The 14,807-nt window shown below is 53.4% G+C and overlaps 1 protein-coding gene and 1 pseudogene across 1 annotated transcript in view; one reads left to right on the forward strand and one right to left on the reverse strand.

The window, feature by feature from the left end:
- Positions 1-180: 180 nt before the first annotated feature.
- LOC129397242 (putative uncharacterized protein FLJ44672) lies at positions 181-6,024 on the reverse strand (annotated as a pseudogene).
- Positions 6,025-10,304: 4,280 nt separating this feature from the next.
- The window catches only part of LOC117978423 (spectrin beta chain, non-erythrocytic 5-like), a 28,386-nt gene continuing 23,883 nt past the window's right edge, over positions 10,305-14,807 (forward strand). The window contains 7 exon segments of the mRNA XM_063595093.1: positions 10,305-10,910; positions 11,402-11,566; positions 11,968-12,182; positions 12,546-12,732; positions 12,979-13,179; positions 13,416-13,532; positions 14,565-14,722. Of these exon segments, the coding sequence (XP_063451163.1) occupies positions 10,773-10,910; positions 11,402-11,566; positions 11,968-12,182; positions 12,546-12,732; positions 12,979-13,179; positions 13,416-13,532; positions 14,565-14,722 (1,181 nt within the window). The 5' untranslated portion in view covers positions 10,305-10,772.

A 14,807-nucleotide genomic window follows, 5' to 3' on the forward strand; every position in this document is an offset into this window, starting at 1 on the left:
TAAGAAAGTGATTCACCCTGCCTTTGCCCCCTTCCCCAGAACAGAACACGTTGATCATGGGCGATATTTTTCATTGTGCCAAAAATTTGCCATGACCGTCATTAAACCTGTTTAACACCAAATAATAAGGAAAATAAAATAAAAAATTCGGGCATGGTGCAGAAACTCACTCCAAATAAATTACCTACCAAAATATATAATGAGGGAAATATTCCAAAATTCAATATTTTGGGATTTATACACAAAAGATAAACAAATTAGAGGCCAAGAGGCTGCCGGAAGGGAAAAACGGGGCCTGGAAAGGCCGTTGTAAGGAATGAGCTGGGCCTAAAGAGGCCACTGGCAGGCAGTAGCTGGACCTGCCGAAGTGGCCGAAAGGCAGGAGCTTTGGACTGGGGAGGCCGCAGTGAGGCGAGAGCTAGCTGGGCGTGGAGAGTCTGCTGTGAGGCCGAGGCCGAGGCCGGGCCCGTGCAGGCCTTCGAGAGGCAGGAGGCTGGGCCTGCAAAGGCCGACTGGAGATCAAGTTCTGCGCCTGAAGAGGCTGCCAAAAGTCAAAAGCGGGGCCTGGGAAGGCCGCCGAGAGCCATGAGCTGGGCTGGGCCGAAAGAGGCCACTGGGAGGCAGGAGGAGCTGGGCCTGGAGAGGCTGACTCGAGGAAGTTTTGCACCTGGAGAGGCCGCCGAGAGGACGGAGCTGGGCCCAGGGAGGCCGACTTGCTGCTCTTCCAGGCCCACTTCCAGGCTGACTTGAGGACGACTTGGGCCTGCAGAGGCCGCCGGGAGGCCCAAGCTGGGCCTAGAGGAGCCCACTGACCGGAGGCCATTTGGGGCCTGCAGATGCCATCGGAGGGCAGGAGCTGAGCCTGCAGAGGCCACCGTGAGGCCTGAGAGGTTGTTGGGACCTGGAGTCGGCCCAGAGTCCGGCCTGGAGATGCAGCCGGGAGGAAGAGCTGGGCCCGGAGAGGACGCCAGGAGGCTGCAAGTGGGTCTGAGAGGCCAACTTGAGGAGGCCTGGCCTCCGCCTCCCGCATGGCCCAGCTGTTCCTCCTGGCTGGATCTCCCGCCTCCCAGCAAACAAGCTCTTTTGGCTCAGCTCCCGCCTGCGTTTGTAGACCCCGAAGTTTCTGCAACCAAGCTCTTCAGACCCACATCCCTTCTCCCAGTGACTGAACAGTCCCAGCTCCAGATGGAGAAGGGCGTCTGCAGACCCCGCTGTTGCCTCCCAGGGGAGTCTCCAGGCCCAGCTCTTGCCCCACCGCGACCTCCGAGGCCCAAGTCCCTGTCTACCTCCCAGCAGCCCACGTGCGTCCCTGCTCCTCCCTCCCGGTGGCCTGTTGAGGCAGGGGCTCACGCTGACCTCTCTCAGCGTGGGAGGGGCCGGTGTGAGGCAAGGGCTCACGCTGACCTCTGTCAGCGTGGGAGGGGCCCATGTGAGGCAAGGGCTCACGCTGACCTCTGTCAGCGTGGGAGGGGCCCATGTGAGGCAAGGGCTCACGCTGACCTCTGTCAGCGTGGGAGGGGCCCATGTGAGGCAAGGGCTCACGCTGACCTCTGTCAGCGTGGGAGGGGCCCATGTGAGGCAAGGGCTCACGCTGACCTCTGTCAGCGTGGGAGGGGCCCATGTGAGGCAAGGGCTCACGCTGACCTCTCTCAGCGTGGGAGGGGCCGGTGTGAGGCAAGGGGCTCCCGCGGACCTGTCAGCCTGGGAGGGGCCGGTGTGAGGCAAGGGGCTCACGCTGACCTCTGTCCGCGTGGGAGGGGCCGGTGTGAGGCAAGGGGCTCACGCTGACCTCTGTCCGCGTGGGAGGGGCCAGTGTGAGGCAAGGGCTCACACTGACCTCTCTCAGTGTGGGAGGGGCCGGTGTGAGGCAAGGGTCTCACGCTGACCTCTGTCCGCGTGGGAGGGGCCGGTGTGAGGCAAGGGTCTCACGCTGACCTCTGTCCGCGTGGGAGGGGCCGGTGTGAGGCAAGGGGCTCACACTGACCTCTCTCAGTGTGGGAGGAGCCAGTGTGAGGCAGGGGCTCACGCCTCTGGGCAGGGTGCCAGAGGCATGAGTTGGGCATCAACAGGCCACCGTGAGGGAGGAGCTGGGCCGCACGCAGGCTTCTGGGAGGCAGGCAGAGACTTGGCCCCGGGAGGCCGCCATGGGGGCAAGAGCTGGGCCTGGAGAGGCCCCGGGGAGGCAAGGGTGGGGCCTGCAGAGGCTGTTCTCCAACCAGTGCTGGGCCTGTACAGGCCACCAGGAGGCAGGAGGTGGGCCCTCAGAGCTTGGCTGGAGAAAGTTCAGGGCCTACAAAGGCGGTTGGGAGCTGGGCAGGAGTTGAGCCAAAAGAGCTTGCTTACTTGCTGGGAGGCAGGGCCGGGAGAGGCCGACTTCAGGACAACTTGGGCCTGCGGCGGTCGCCGGGAGGCCCAAGCTTGGCGTGGAGGAGCCCACCGACCGGAGACCATTTGGGGCCTGGAGATGCCATCGGAGGACAGGAGCTCATCCTGGAGAGGCCACTGTGAGGCCTGACCTGGGCCTGGGGAGCTTGGCTTGAGGAAGCTGTGGGCCGACCAAGGCTGCCAGGAGATGGGTAGGCACTGAGTCCAAAGAGGTTGTTGAGAGGCAGGAGTCGGGCCTGGAGACGCAACCAGGAAGAAGAGCTGGGCCCAGAGAGGACGCCCGGAGGGTGCAAGTGGGTCTGGAGAGGCCGACTTGAGGAGGTTCTGGGCCCGGAGAGGACGCCAGAAGGGAAAAACTGGGCCTGGAAAGGCCGTTGTGAGGAATGAGCCCCATGGGCCTGAAGAGGCCACTGGCAGGCGGGAGCTGCGTGTGTAGAAGCTGCTGAAAGGTTGGGAGCTTGGCTTGGGGGGTCCACAGTGAGGTAGATGCTGGGCGTGAAGAATCTGCTGTGAGGCAGATGTTGGGACTGTAGAGGCCGACGGGAGGCAGAGGCTGGGCCTGGAGGGGCCACCAAGATGCAGGAGCTGGGCCTGGAGAGGCTGCAAAGAAGCATGAGCTGGGCCTGGTGAGGTCGACTTGAGAAAGTTCAGGGCCTGGAGAGAAGGCTGGGAGGCAGGAGCTGGGTCTAAGGAGGCCATTGTAATGATGGAGCTGTGCCTGTGGAGGCTGTTGTGAGGCAGTAGCCTCATCTGCAGAGACTGCAGTGACGTAGGGTATGGGCCTAAATAGGCCACTGTGAGTCATGAGCTTGGTCTGTAGAGGCTGACTGGAGAAAGTTCTGGGCCTGGAGAGGCTGCCGGGAGGTAGGAGCTGGGCCAAAAGATGTAAGCACATTTGCATTTATTAGGCACTTTATTTCCATTATTACACTGTAATATATAATAAAATAATTATAGAACTCACCATAATGTAGAATCAGTGAGCGTGTTAAGCTTGTTTTCCTGCAACTGGATGTTCCCACCTGAGCGTGATGGGAGAAAGTGACAGATCAATAGGTATTAGATTCTCATAAGGACCTAGATCCCTCACATGCACGGTTCACAACAGGGTGCGTTCTCCTATAAGAATCTAATGCTGCTGCTCATCTGAGAAGGTGGAGCTCAGGCAGGAATGTGAGCAAAGGGGAATGGCTGTAAATATAGACGAAGCTTCCCTCACTCCCTCACTCGACACCGCTCACCTCCTGCTGTGTGGCTCCTTGCGGCTCCATGGCTCAGGGGTTGGGGACCCCTGCTCAAGTGCATCCAAAATGACCCTTCCCACACCAGTCTTCACAGTGGTCAAGGGCAGCAACCACTTAGCTCCCTAGGCATGTGCCTCAGCTGGCATTTCGTCACAATCAACAATAAGTGGTAGCTTGAGTCACTGTGAGGTCACCTACTGGAAATCACCAGCATCCCATTTCCCACTGGCAAAGAGCTCAGCACTGCCCCCTGGGAAACCAAACCTATGGCCAAATCCCATCTGTGTGGGTTTATCTCCTGGGACCCTTCCTAACATATTAGTCAGAGTCCAATCAGGAAGCATAAACCACTCAAAAGTTTAAAGTGGTAAAATTTAATACAGATAATTATTCATTATAACAGGTGAACAGCATAATGAGAGATTGGCTAGCACAAAGTAAAGAGAACTCTAGAGAATATAGGACTAGCCCAGGCCAGGCATGGTGGCTCATGCCTGAAATTCCAGTAATTTCAGAAGCTAATGCAGGAGGATTGCTTAAGGCCAGGAGCTAGAGACCGGTCTGGACAACACAGTGAGACCCTGTCTCTATCCAAAAGAAGAAAAAAGTTAGCTGGGGCTGGTGGTGCACACTTGTAGTCCCAGCTACTCGGAATGCGGAAGTTTGAGCCTGGGAAGTCAAGGCTGCAGTGAGGCATGATTATGCCACTACAGTCCAGCCTGGTGACAGAGCAAGACCCTGTCTCAAAGAACAGAACAACAACAACCGTTTCAGACAGAAAAGAAATAGAGCCAATAAGCTGAGGAAAGATGTTGAAATGTGACAAGTAAAGTAATATGAAGTCTTTTGTCTATGTAAAATAATCAAACAAAAAATGGCTTACTAAATTATAATACCCTGTGCTGGCAAAGGTGCAGTGAAATGGGCACTTTCTTATACTATGAGGGGTGTTTAAATTGTGTATAAGTCTTCCAGGGTAAAGCCTGTCAATTTTTTAAAATAATGGAGACAGGGTCTCACCATACTGCCATACTGCCTCCTCCAACTCTTGGCCTCAAGCAATCCTCCTCTCTTAGCCTCCCAAAGTGCTAAGATTATAGCTGGGAGGCACCCAAAACCCTGTCAATTTACATCAAGGGTAATGAGAATGTCCATTCACCATGACTCACAGTAATCTTACTTCTGGGGAGACAATTCAATCTAAACAAAAGGTCATCTGTACACACACAGTAAAAATCTGGGAGTAACTGAAGACAGAGTTGGTAAGTGAAATAAGAAACAGTTATAAGAAATTAAACTATGGTATCAATAGGCACCTGGTATAAAAGGTCAGTTGATGTTAGCTGCTACTTTTTTGTTGTTTTGAGACAGGGTCTCACTCTGTCACCCAGGCTGGAGTGCAGAGGCCTGATCATGACTCACTGCAGTCTCAGCCTCCCTGGGCTCAAGTGATCCTCCCACCTCAGCCTCCCAAGTAGCTGGGACTACAGGAACATGCCACCACACTAGGCTAATTCATGTGTTTTTCTGTAGGGATGGTGACTCCCCCTTTGTTTCCAAGGCCTCTCGCAAACTCTTGGCCTCAAGCCATCCTCCTGCCTCAGCCTCCCAAAGTGTTGCGATTACCAGTGTGAGCCACCACACCTGGCCAGCTGCTACTTTTATCAATATTATTATTATTCCACTCAATTAAAAATTATTATTTTCAAGGCTATGCAACAGTACGTATCCTACAGCGTAATTGTAAAAACATATACAGTCGTCGTCCCTCAGTAAACAGAATTAGTTCCAGCCCCCCATCTCTGCATATACCAAAATCCATGCTTACTCACGTTTCGCTGTCACCCCTCTGGAATCCACGTATACGAAAATTCCAAAGATTAGTTGGGCATAGTGGCAAGCACCTGTAGTCTCAGCCACGTGGGAGGTTGAGATGGGAGGATCGCTTCAGCCTGGAAGGTTGAGGCTGCAGTCAGCTGCGATAGCACTACTACAATCCAGCCTTGGACAACAGAGGGAGACCCTGTCTCAGAAAAAAAACAAAATAAAACAGGTTAGAAATTGTAATCTAACCCTAACCCCTAACCCTAAAACCCTAACCCTAACCCCTAACCCTAACCCTAACCCCAACCCTAACTCCCTAACCCTAACCCCTAACCCCTAACCCCCTAACCCTAATCCCTAACCCCTAACCCCTAACTCTCACCCTAACCCTAAACCACATGAGCAATGTGGGTATTATATTTTGGGTGTCATGTGTGCTCTAGGAATGCTGCATTTGTGTTCCGACACTGCAGTTGGACCTTGCAATGCAGCCCCTCGCCTTGACTTGGGAGAATCTCGGTGCGCAGGATTCAGAGGGGCTTTTGGTTTCCCGTTTTCCACACTGAAGCGTTCTAACTGGTCTCTGACCTTGATTATTAACGGCTGCAACCGGGAAAGATTTTATTCACCGTCGATGCGGCCCCGAGTTGTCCCAAAGCCAGGCAGTGCCCCCAACGTCTGTGCTTAGGAGAATGCTGCTCCACCTTTACGGTGTCCCCCAGGTCTGTGCTAAGCAGAACGCAGTTCCGCGCTCGCGGTGCCCTCAGCCCGCCCGCCCGGGTCTGACCTGAGGAGAACTCTGCTCCGCCTTCGCAGTACCACTGAAATCTGTGCAGAGGAGAACGCAGCTCCGCCCTCGCGATGCTCTCCCGGTCTGTGCTGAGGAGAACGCAGCACCGCCCTCGCAAAAGCGCGGCGCGCCGGCGCAGGCGCAGGGACGCACGTCACTGGGCTCAGGGTGGCGGGGCGTGTTGCAGGTGCACAGTCGCACGCCGCCGGGCGGGGAGCGCGGGAATGGCGAGGTGCAGGTGCAGAGACACATGTCCCCGGCGGCGCGGCGCACAGACGGGTGGAACCTGAGTAATCTGAAAAGCCCGGTTCGGGTGCCCCCTGCTGGTACCCGGGCACTACAGGACCCGCTTGTCCACGGTGTTGTGCCATTGCGCCCCCTGCTGGCGACTAGGGCAACTGCGGGGCCCTCTTCCTTACAGTGGTGTCCAGCGCCCCCTGCTGGCGACGGGGCACGGCAGGGCTCTCTTGCTCGCAGTATACTGGCGGCATGCCGCCTGCTGGCAGCTAGGGACATTGCAGGGCCCTCTTGCTCACATTGTAGTGGCAGCACACCCGCCTGCTGGCAGCTGGGGACACTGCCGGGCCCTCTTACTCCACGTGTAGTGGCGGCTGCTCCCCTGCTGGCAGCTGGGGACACTGCCGGGCCCTGTTGCTTGCAGTGTAGTCGGGACACGCCCTCTTCTGTCCGCTGGGGGCACTACAGGATCCTCTTGCTCACAGTGTAGTGGCAGCACGCCCCCTGCTGGCAACCAGGGCACTGCACGGTCCTCTTGCTCATGGTGTGGTGCCCCTACGCCACCTCCTGGCAGCTAAGGACACTGCAGGGCCCTCTTGCTCACAGTGTAGTCGTCGTTCGCCCCCTGTTGGCAGCTAGGGACACTGCCGGGCCCTCTTGCTGACATTGTCGTGGCTGCAAGCCACCTGCAGGCAGATGGGGACTAGGCAGGGCCCTCTTGCTCCCGGTGTGACGGCTGGCGTCCCCTACTGGCCGCCTCCTGCACCACTTAAAGTCAGAGAGCCAGTTATTAATCCCCATCAGTTCTGTAAATTAAAACTGAAAGGGAGCTATTACTGGGGAGAGCTGATGTCCCAGTTATTAACTTGGAAGAAAGATTTTCACCAAAAGGCAGTACAAAGATGGAAGATAACTTCATTGAAAAGAAATACAGTGTAAAGAGCTTATTGTAGGAAAATAGGGAGGAGTGGGTTCATAGTGCATGAGAACAGCCTAAGAGTCCTGTGCAGGGAATTTTATTTTGGACTTCTTCACATTCCTGCCTCTGTCTCAAGTCTACGCCTGTTTTCCTTGGTTTTCCTGCTACTGCCTTAGGTCCCCGACTTGCCCCACTTAGGCTTGTGGGACCTCCTGTTGATTGAGGTACATGTGGGGTGATGAATCTGAATCCACTCTGGCACCAACCTCCTTCCCGCCATCCCAGGCAGGCTGACAGCGGTCACGTTTGTATCTACTGCACCTGCCTCTTTAGAATGTCTTTCTCTGCCCTAATCTGTACTTATGGTGCCAGGTTTCTCTTAGGAATGTCCCCTTTGTCCTTCTTATCAGCATGTAGCTAGCAATATTCTGACATTTTTATTGCAGAGTGAATGATGATTGGGGCATCTTAAGAGAAGTTCTAGGGTGTTTCTGCGTAGGTACCTCTTCTCCCTCCTAACCACAATTGACAAGTGCCCATCCACTCCAGCACTGGAGATGCTACTAATATGTGCATTTTTGGGGGTCCCTCCAGGTGAGCCTTCACAGACTTTCCCTTTTCCAGGAGGGCCCCTCCTGTTCATGTCTAGCTAGCTATCTACTCTAACAGAGCCCACTATCCTGTGTCTTTCCCAAAAATAGTGAGGGAATGATTAATTGGAAACCATAAGAAATCATATGCATGTAGATGAAAACTTTACAACTTACACAAATAATCACTCAAAATCATCCTTACACTAAAAATGCAAAACTATACAATTTCTAGAAGAAACTATAGAAGAAAAGCTATGTGCCTTTGCGTCTGGTAATGAATTTTAACAAATGACACAGAAGGTTGACATACACAGAAGAAATGACAATGTGGATTTCTTAATATTTACAGTTTATACTCTGGAAGAGACCTTGTTAAGAGAACCAAAAGACAAGCCACATATTAAAGAAAATATTTGCAAAATACAGATCTGAGAATTTGTATTCAAAATACATAAAAAATTGTTAAAACTAAACAATAAGTTAAACAGCCCAATTAAAAATGCACACAGATCTGAACAGACACCTCACCAAAGAAGATCTACAGATGGCAAGTACACTTACAAAAAGATGCTCAACATACTAGAGAACTGAAAACCACAAAAAGATAGCACAGCTGGTCTATATCTCTTAGAACTGCTAAACTCTTTAACAAATGACAAATTGCTGGAGGAAAAACAAGATCTCTTTTCATTGCCGGTGGAACACAGTGTATAAGACCAAAATATGCCACCCCAAAATATAATGGTAGGAAACCAGAATATGCAACCCCAAAATATGTCCCTTTGGCTTAAGAATTATTCCTAGCTAATTATTTTGAAAAAAAATGCTAACAAAGGAAGTTATGAAAACAGAGTAGAAGTTACACTTGTGTAAGGAAAATTTACATCTATAAAGGAAATCCCCATTTAAAAGCTACCTCTCTCGACACCAAGAAGAGAAGGATAACTAAATCACTACAGAGTCTTATCAATGGAGAATGCATGAACTTAAGTCTGTATAATGAACCTTACCCTTGTCTAATGTGCTTTTGCTGGTTAACTCCCCAATACTGCACCTCAAATCTTCTTTCTTTAAGTTGAAGACAGTATTTATGCTTGAACTGAAAGCCACCTGTTGGAGATTTACTCATTTTTCCCTGAGTATCTCCCATGTAACCAAAAGGTATACGTGTTTTTCAACTTTTCTGTTTTTCTCATTTTAATCTGTCAGTTTTTACAGAGCAACCCATCTAAGAATTCCGAAAACAGAAAATTATTTTTCCTCCCCTCTTACAAGTTGGGCATTTTTTTCCAGAGCTAAACAAGTCTCACCTTACAATCCAAAAATAACATTCCTAAGTATTTTGACAACTACTATGTTATTTCCAATCAAAAGCTACCATGCAATTATTTACATAAGCCCTATTCATAATGACCAAAGGAAAAAAATGGAATCAGAAAGTCTTACAATAGATGACTGTGTGGGAATCCACTCAGACATCAAAAGTTGTTATAAAGATTATTTAAATGAAAACATTCGAGATACTGAAGATAAAAGAAGAAATCTTACCACAACTTACTTTATCCAATTAAAGCAGAGCTCCCAGAAAAATACAGCTGCCATTAACCCCATCCAAGGAGTTTCTTGCAAATTCAGCTGCCATGAAGACAGCGTACTCTTTCGCATTAGCATTGATAAACAAAAATTAAATTATAAGCTCCCAACTGACTGAACAGAACCACTCTTGGCTGAGGGGACCACAGAGTAACTTTCAAAACTGAGTTCTCAGCTTTGCTAGGATGGGATGATGGGGTTAACATACACATCGTTAAACCCACTCCTTTGCTAACCATGATGAGGCTTTCTTCCCTAAGGACTTAACAGAAACCAGCCCTTTCAAAGCCTCCACCACTGATATCAACCTCTCCTTTCTTGCCTGATAAGAGACCACCCACAACAGGAGGTTCTGGCCAGCGCACAGAGGATGCACAGAGCGAGTTTTCATGTCCTCTGCTTCACCTTTTAATGTCAGAGGGCTGAAAACTCCACCCTGGGATCATGCTAACACTGCCATTTTTTGTACATGGGACCCATGAAGAAGCCAGAAACTCAATTGTGCATGCATGCATTTCTCCTTCCATAAATATTCATGACTCCTCCTGGAGCTTATTAAATAAATGTATTTGGCCATTCCAGTCAGCATAAATTGCTATTTCCTTTACCTCCTCCTTGAAGCGTCTGTTTCTGGCTTCTGGCTGGAGGCTATGCTTCCCAGCCTGTCAGAAGGACAACCCTGCAGGCTACAACCCTTTATAGGAAATAAATCTCTCACTGGTTGGGTGGCTCATGCCTGTAATCCCAGCACTTTGGGAGGCTAAGGCGAGTGGATCACCTGAGGTCACGAGTTTCAGACCAGCCTGGCCAACATGATGAAACCCTGTCTCTACTAAAACTGCAAAAAATTAGCCAGGTGTGGTGGTGGGCATCTGTAATCCCAGCTAATCAGGAGGCTGAGGCAGGAGAATCGCTTGAACCCAGGAGGTGCAGGTTGCAGTGAGCCAAGATCACGCCATTGCACTCCAGCCTGGGCAACAAGAGTGAAACTCTGTCTCAAAAAAAATAAAAATAAACATAAAAATGAAGAAATGTCTCCTTTCCAAATTTAGGAACCTCATCATTCTTCCATTGACAGCATTAAAAGGTTCAAAAAGACCTTTCCATACTCTCCCACAGAAGCCCTAGAAATTGTCATTTTGTTCATCATTTTGGATGCCTGAGAACTTGTAATCCAATGAGTAGAAATGTTGGTACCCCATTTATTTAGGGCTGCGCATGAGCCCTCCGGAGTGCGCAGAAACATGCTGCAGACACTCAAGCGACACGAAGCAGCTGAGAGCGAGCTACTCGCCACCCGCAGACACGTGGAGGCCCTGCAGCAGGTGGGGGACACGGGACAGAGGGTGCAGAGCCTCCTTGTCTTCAAATTCCCAACCCTACTGCACCACCTGTTTTCATGGAAGAGTCTTTGAAGGAAAAATCAGCCTCAGCGTGAACCTAGAACCTCCCCCCGCAAGCCTCCTTGATGCTGCTGGCATCCCCTTGGCACCCAAACCAGCCCCAAAGCTGCTGCCATCCATCCCTTCCCCTACAACTCTCCATGGCAAGTCCCAGAGCCGGCCACCTCTACCAGAACACGGCTCTCCCCAGCCACCAACCTAATGCTGGCTCACCCCGCTCTATTTGCAGGGGTCAGAGGAAAGCCCCCCTACCTGCAGTTTTGGGGCCACATGAACTGCTTTCTTCCAGGCAGCCCATGGAGTGCAGCTGTGGTCACCCCCTCACCTCCACTGCCACCCAGGTCCAGCCTGCTGTGGCCACTGGTGGTACCAGCAGCTCAGCCAAACTCCCTGGGCCTTTATCTCCACTCCAGGTTGGGAGAGAGCTGTTGAGTAGGAGGCCCTGTGGCCAGGAGGACATACAGACCAGGCTTCAAGGCCTGAGAAGCAAATGGGAAGCTTTGAACCGCAAGATGACTGAGCGTGGGGACGAGCTCCAGCAGGCTGGACAGCAGGAGCAACTCCTGAGGCAGCTGCAGGTCCACTGGGAAGAGGCACAGGGCACAAGAGGGAGACCGAGGCCTGGCTGGGCTGGACAGAATGGGGAGGGAGAAGTCTGGGTGTTCTGCTGACCCTGGCTCTGCAGCCTTTGGAGGCTTCTGGCCTAGGACAAGCTGAGCGTGGCTTTCTGCTCAGTCGGCCAATGCAGGATTCTCTCCTGTGTGCCCAGCGGGTGGTCAGCACCACTTGAGTCCCCCAGGGAAGAAGAAGCGTGAGGGAACAGGGGAAGATTGGGCACTTCTGGCCGAGGGTTGGCAGTGGTGGGGACAGAGCTCCCTGGTGAATCTGGTCCTAAAAGTCCAACAGTCCCTGAGCCCGGGAAGGCCACTTGCTGTGCTGTACACAGAGAACCTAATGCAGCTCCATGCGTCCCTCCCAGGATGCAAAGGAGCAGCTGGAGCAGCTCGAAGGGGCCCTACAGAGCTCGGAAACAGGGCAGGACCTGCGCTCCAGCCGGAGGCTGCAGAAATGGCACCAACAGCTGGAGAGTGAGAGCCGGACCCTGGCTGCCAAGATGGCTGCCCTCGCCTCCAAGGCCCATGGCGTGGCCGCCTCCCCGGCCATCCTGGAAGAGACCCAGAAGCACCTCCAGAGGTGGGGTCTGTCCTCCCACCCACCTGTGTGTCACTCCTCCATGTGAATTTAAGGTCCCACAAGATGGCACCCACAGGACCTGGGTGTCCAGACCTCCTCCCTTATGAGTAGAGTCATTCTGGGATGGGAGGGTCGGAGACCCCATTATGCTTCCTTAGCAGGACCCCCACAGTGCGGTCAGGCGAGTTATCTAGGCCATGAGGTGGGGCCCTGGCGCCCTTCCACTGCCTCCCTTTGTCAGATGGGGCTTTGCTCTATTCCCTGGTCTTGTTCTTCACGGGCCCTGGCTTGGCCAAGGAGAGAACCAGGAGCCTTGTGCTCACTCTGTTCCCACCCTCTCCAATCTCTTCCTCCTCCTCCTAGGCTGGAGCTTCTGCAGGGGCATCTGGCCATCCGGGGCCTGCAGCTGCAGGCCTCAGTGGAGCTGCACCAGTTCTGCCACCTGATCAACATGGAGCTCTCTTGGGTAACTGAGCAGATGCCCCATGGCAGCCCCAGCAGCTATACCGAGTGCTTGAATGGTGCCCAGAGCCTTCACCGCAAGCACAAGGTAATAGCCCTCTTCTTCCTACAGGATTACCGACATCCGCTTCCCAGACCTTAGAAACCCTCTGCCCCTACTCAGGTGTCCTGGCCTCTAAGCCCTCACCCCTGGGTATCCCAATTTCCAAATCTCTGCCCCAGCTATTTTGACCCTGGGGGTCTTGCCATGATTGGGGCCTGGAGCCACATCCATGGCTCTGCTCCGGACGCCCCTGGGTTAAGAGCAGCAGCCTCTCAAGCCACTCTGTGGCAGGAGCTCCAGGTGGAGGTAAAAGCTCACCAGGGGCAGGTGCAACGGGTGCTGAGTTCTGGGCAGAGCCTGGCAGCCTCAGGGCACCCCCAAGCCCAACACATCGTGGAGCAGTGCCAGGAGCTGGAAGGCCACTGGGCAGAGCTGGAGAGGGCATGTGAAGCACGGGCCCAGTGTCTGCAGCAGGCTGTCGCTTTCCAGCAGGTAGGATGCAGAGAGGTGGGGTTGGGGGAAGAGGCAGAAGTCAGGGCTCCTTGAGGGGCCACCTGTGGGACTCTCAGGGAGGCGGATCAGTGGTGGGGGCTCTGGGCTGGGAGCTGATGGGTGCCCCTATGGGCACAGAAGCCCCTTTGATGCTGGAGAGCAGGGGCAGATGTCTCCAGGGCTGACGGAGGGTCCTGTCTGAGATCCTCCAGGTGAGTTGGCCCCACTCTTGGCAGTACTTTCTGGATGTGTCAGAGCTGGAGGGCTGGGTGGAGGAGAAGCGGCCGCTGGTGAGCAGTCGGGACTATGGCAGAGACGAGGCAGCCACCCTCAGGCTCATTAACAAGCACGAGGTACCACGTCCTGAGCCTCCCCTGCAGTGTGGTCTGGGTGATGATGGACCACGGGGAGAGGGCTGTCACCCTCCCTCTCTCAGAGGCACGGAGCCCTGCTCTTGCTTCCTGGAGACTCAGACAGCCCCATCCCCACTGCCCACCCAGATCCCACAGTGCCCCTTCTTCCAAGGCAACCTGGGCACTGTGATGTACACACTTTCTCCCTTCATCTTCTTACGAGTCTTGCCTCTCCCTGTGGCCTTGGGGTTTCTCCGCCTCCTCTTGCTTCCTCTCTACCCCACCCCTGGCACTTTTCTCCTCTGTCAAGGTCACCTGCCCAGCCCGCTCCACATCTCCCACAGGTGTCTTCCTCCCAGGCTTTACCCGTCATCCTTTGAGTTAACCAAATGCCCTTCATGAAGCCGACCTCCTCCCACAAACATCCCCTGGCTGAAGGGAGGGAGGTCTCGAAGTCCCCTTCCTCACTCCTGAATTCAGACTCCCAGAACCACACAAGCTTCAAAGCCTGGAGCCCACGGCAGTCCCGGTTCCTGCTGTCACTGAACTGTCCTCCTGTCTGGGCATGTTTCCTGCACAGCCCCAGTTCCAGTGTGTTCTGCGACAGGACCTTCAGAGAAGGTCTTTCTAAAGGCCTGTAGCCTTGGCCTCACGGAGCACCCATCTCCCGGCTATACTGGACAGCTTGTTTAACTCTGCCTCTCTCTTACACATGGATGTTGGGGTCCAGTCTAATGCCTCCTGTGCCCTCCCTTCCTTGGCCCAGATTAGCCAGCATTCACCTTTCCCTGCTAAATAATGAGCCCTCAGTGGGCACAGACCAGGTGTTCACTTTATGGAACAATAAGTACTTACTCCATCAGTAATGGGTAGATGGATGCTGGGTGGGTGGATGAATGAGTTGAGGTAGATGGATGGGCGTGTGAGTGGTGGGTGAATGGATGGGGATTGGTGACTGGATGGGTGGGGGATGGACAGGTGGGTGGATGAGTCACCCAGGCTGAGCCTGGCATGGGTCCTCATGCATCATAGGCTCTACAGGAGGAACTAGCCATTTACTGGAGCTCCATGGAGGAGCTTGACCAGACAGCCCAAACCCTCACTGGCCCCGAAGTCCCTGAGCAGCTGCGTGTGGTGTGGGAGAGGCTCCGGGAGCAGCTGCGGGCACTGCAGGAGTTGGTGGCCACACAGTGAGGACACCATAACCCCTCTCATCAGTGGGTACAGGAGGCCTAGCCACAGCTGACTGTTCCCATGCCATGGCCCAAAGTCAAT

The sequence above is a fragment of the Pan paniscus genome, chromosome 13 (assembly GCF_029289425.2).
Source record: "Pan paniscus chromosome 13, NHGRI_mPanPan1-v2.0_pri, whole genome shotgun sequence".
Lineage (NCBI taxonomy): Eukaryota > Metazoa > Chordata > Mammalia > Primates > Hominidae > Pan > Pan paniscus.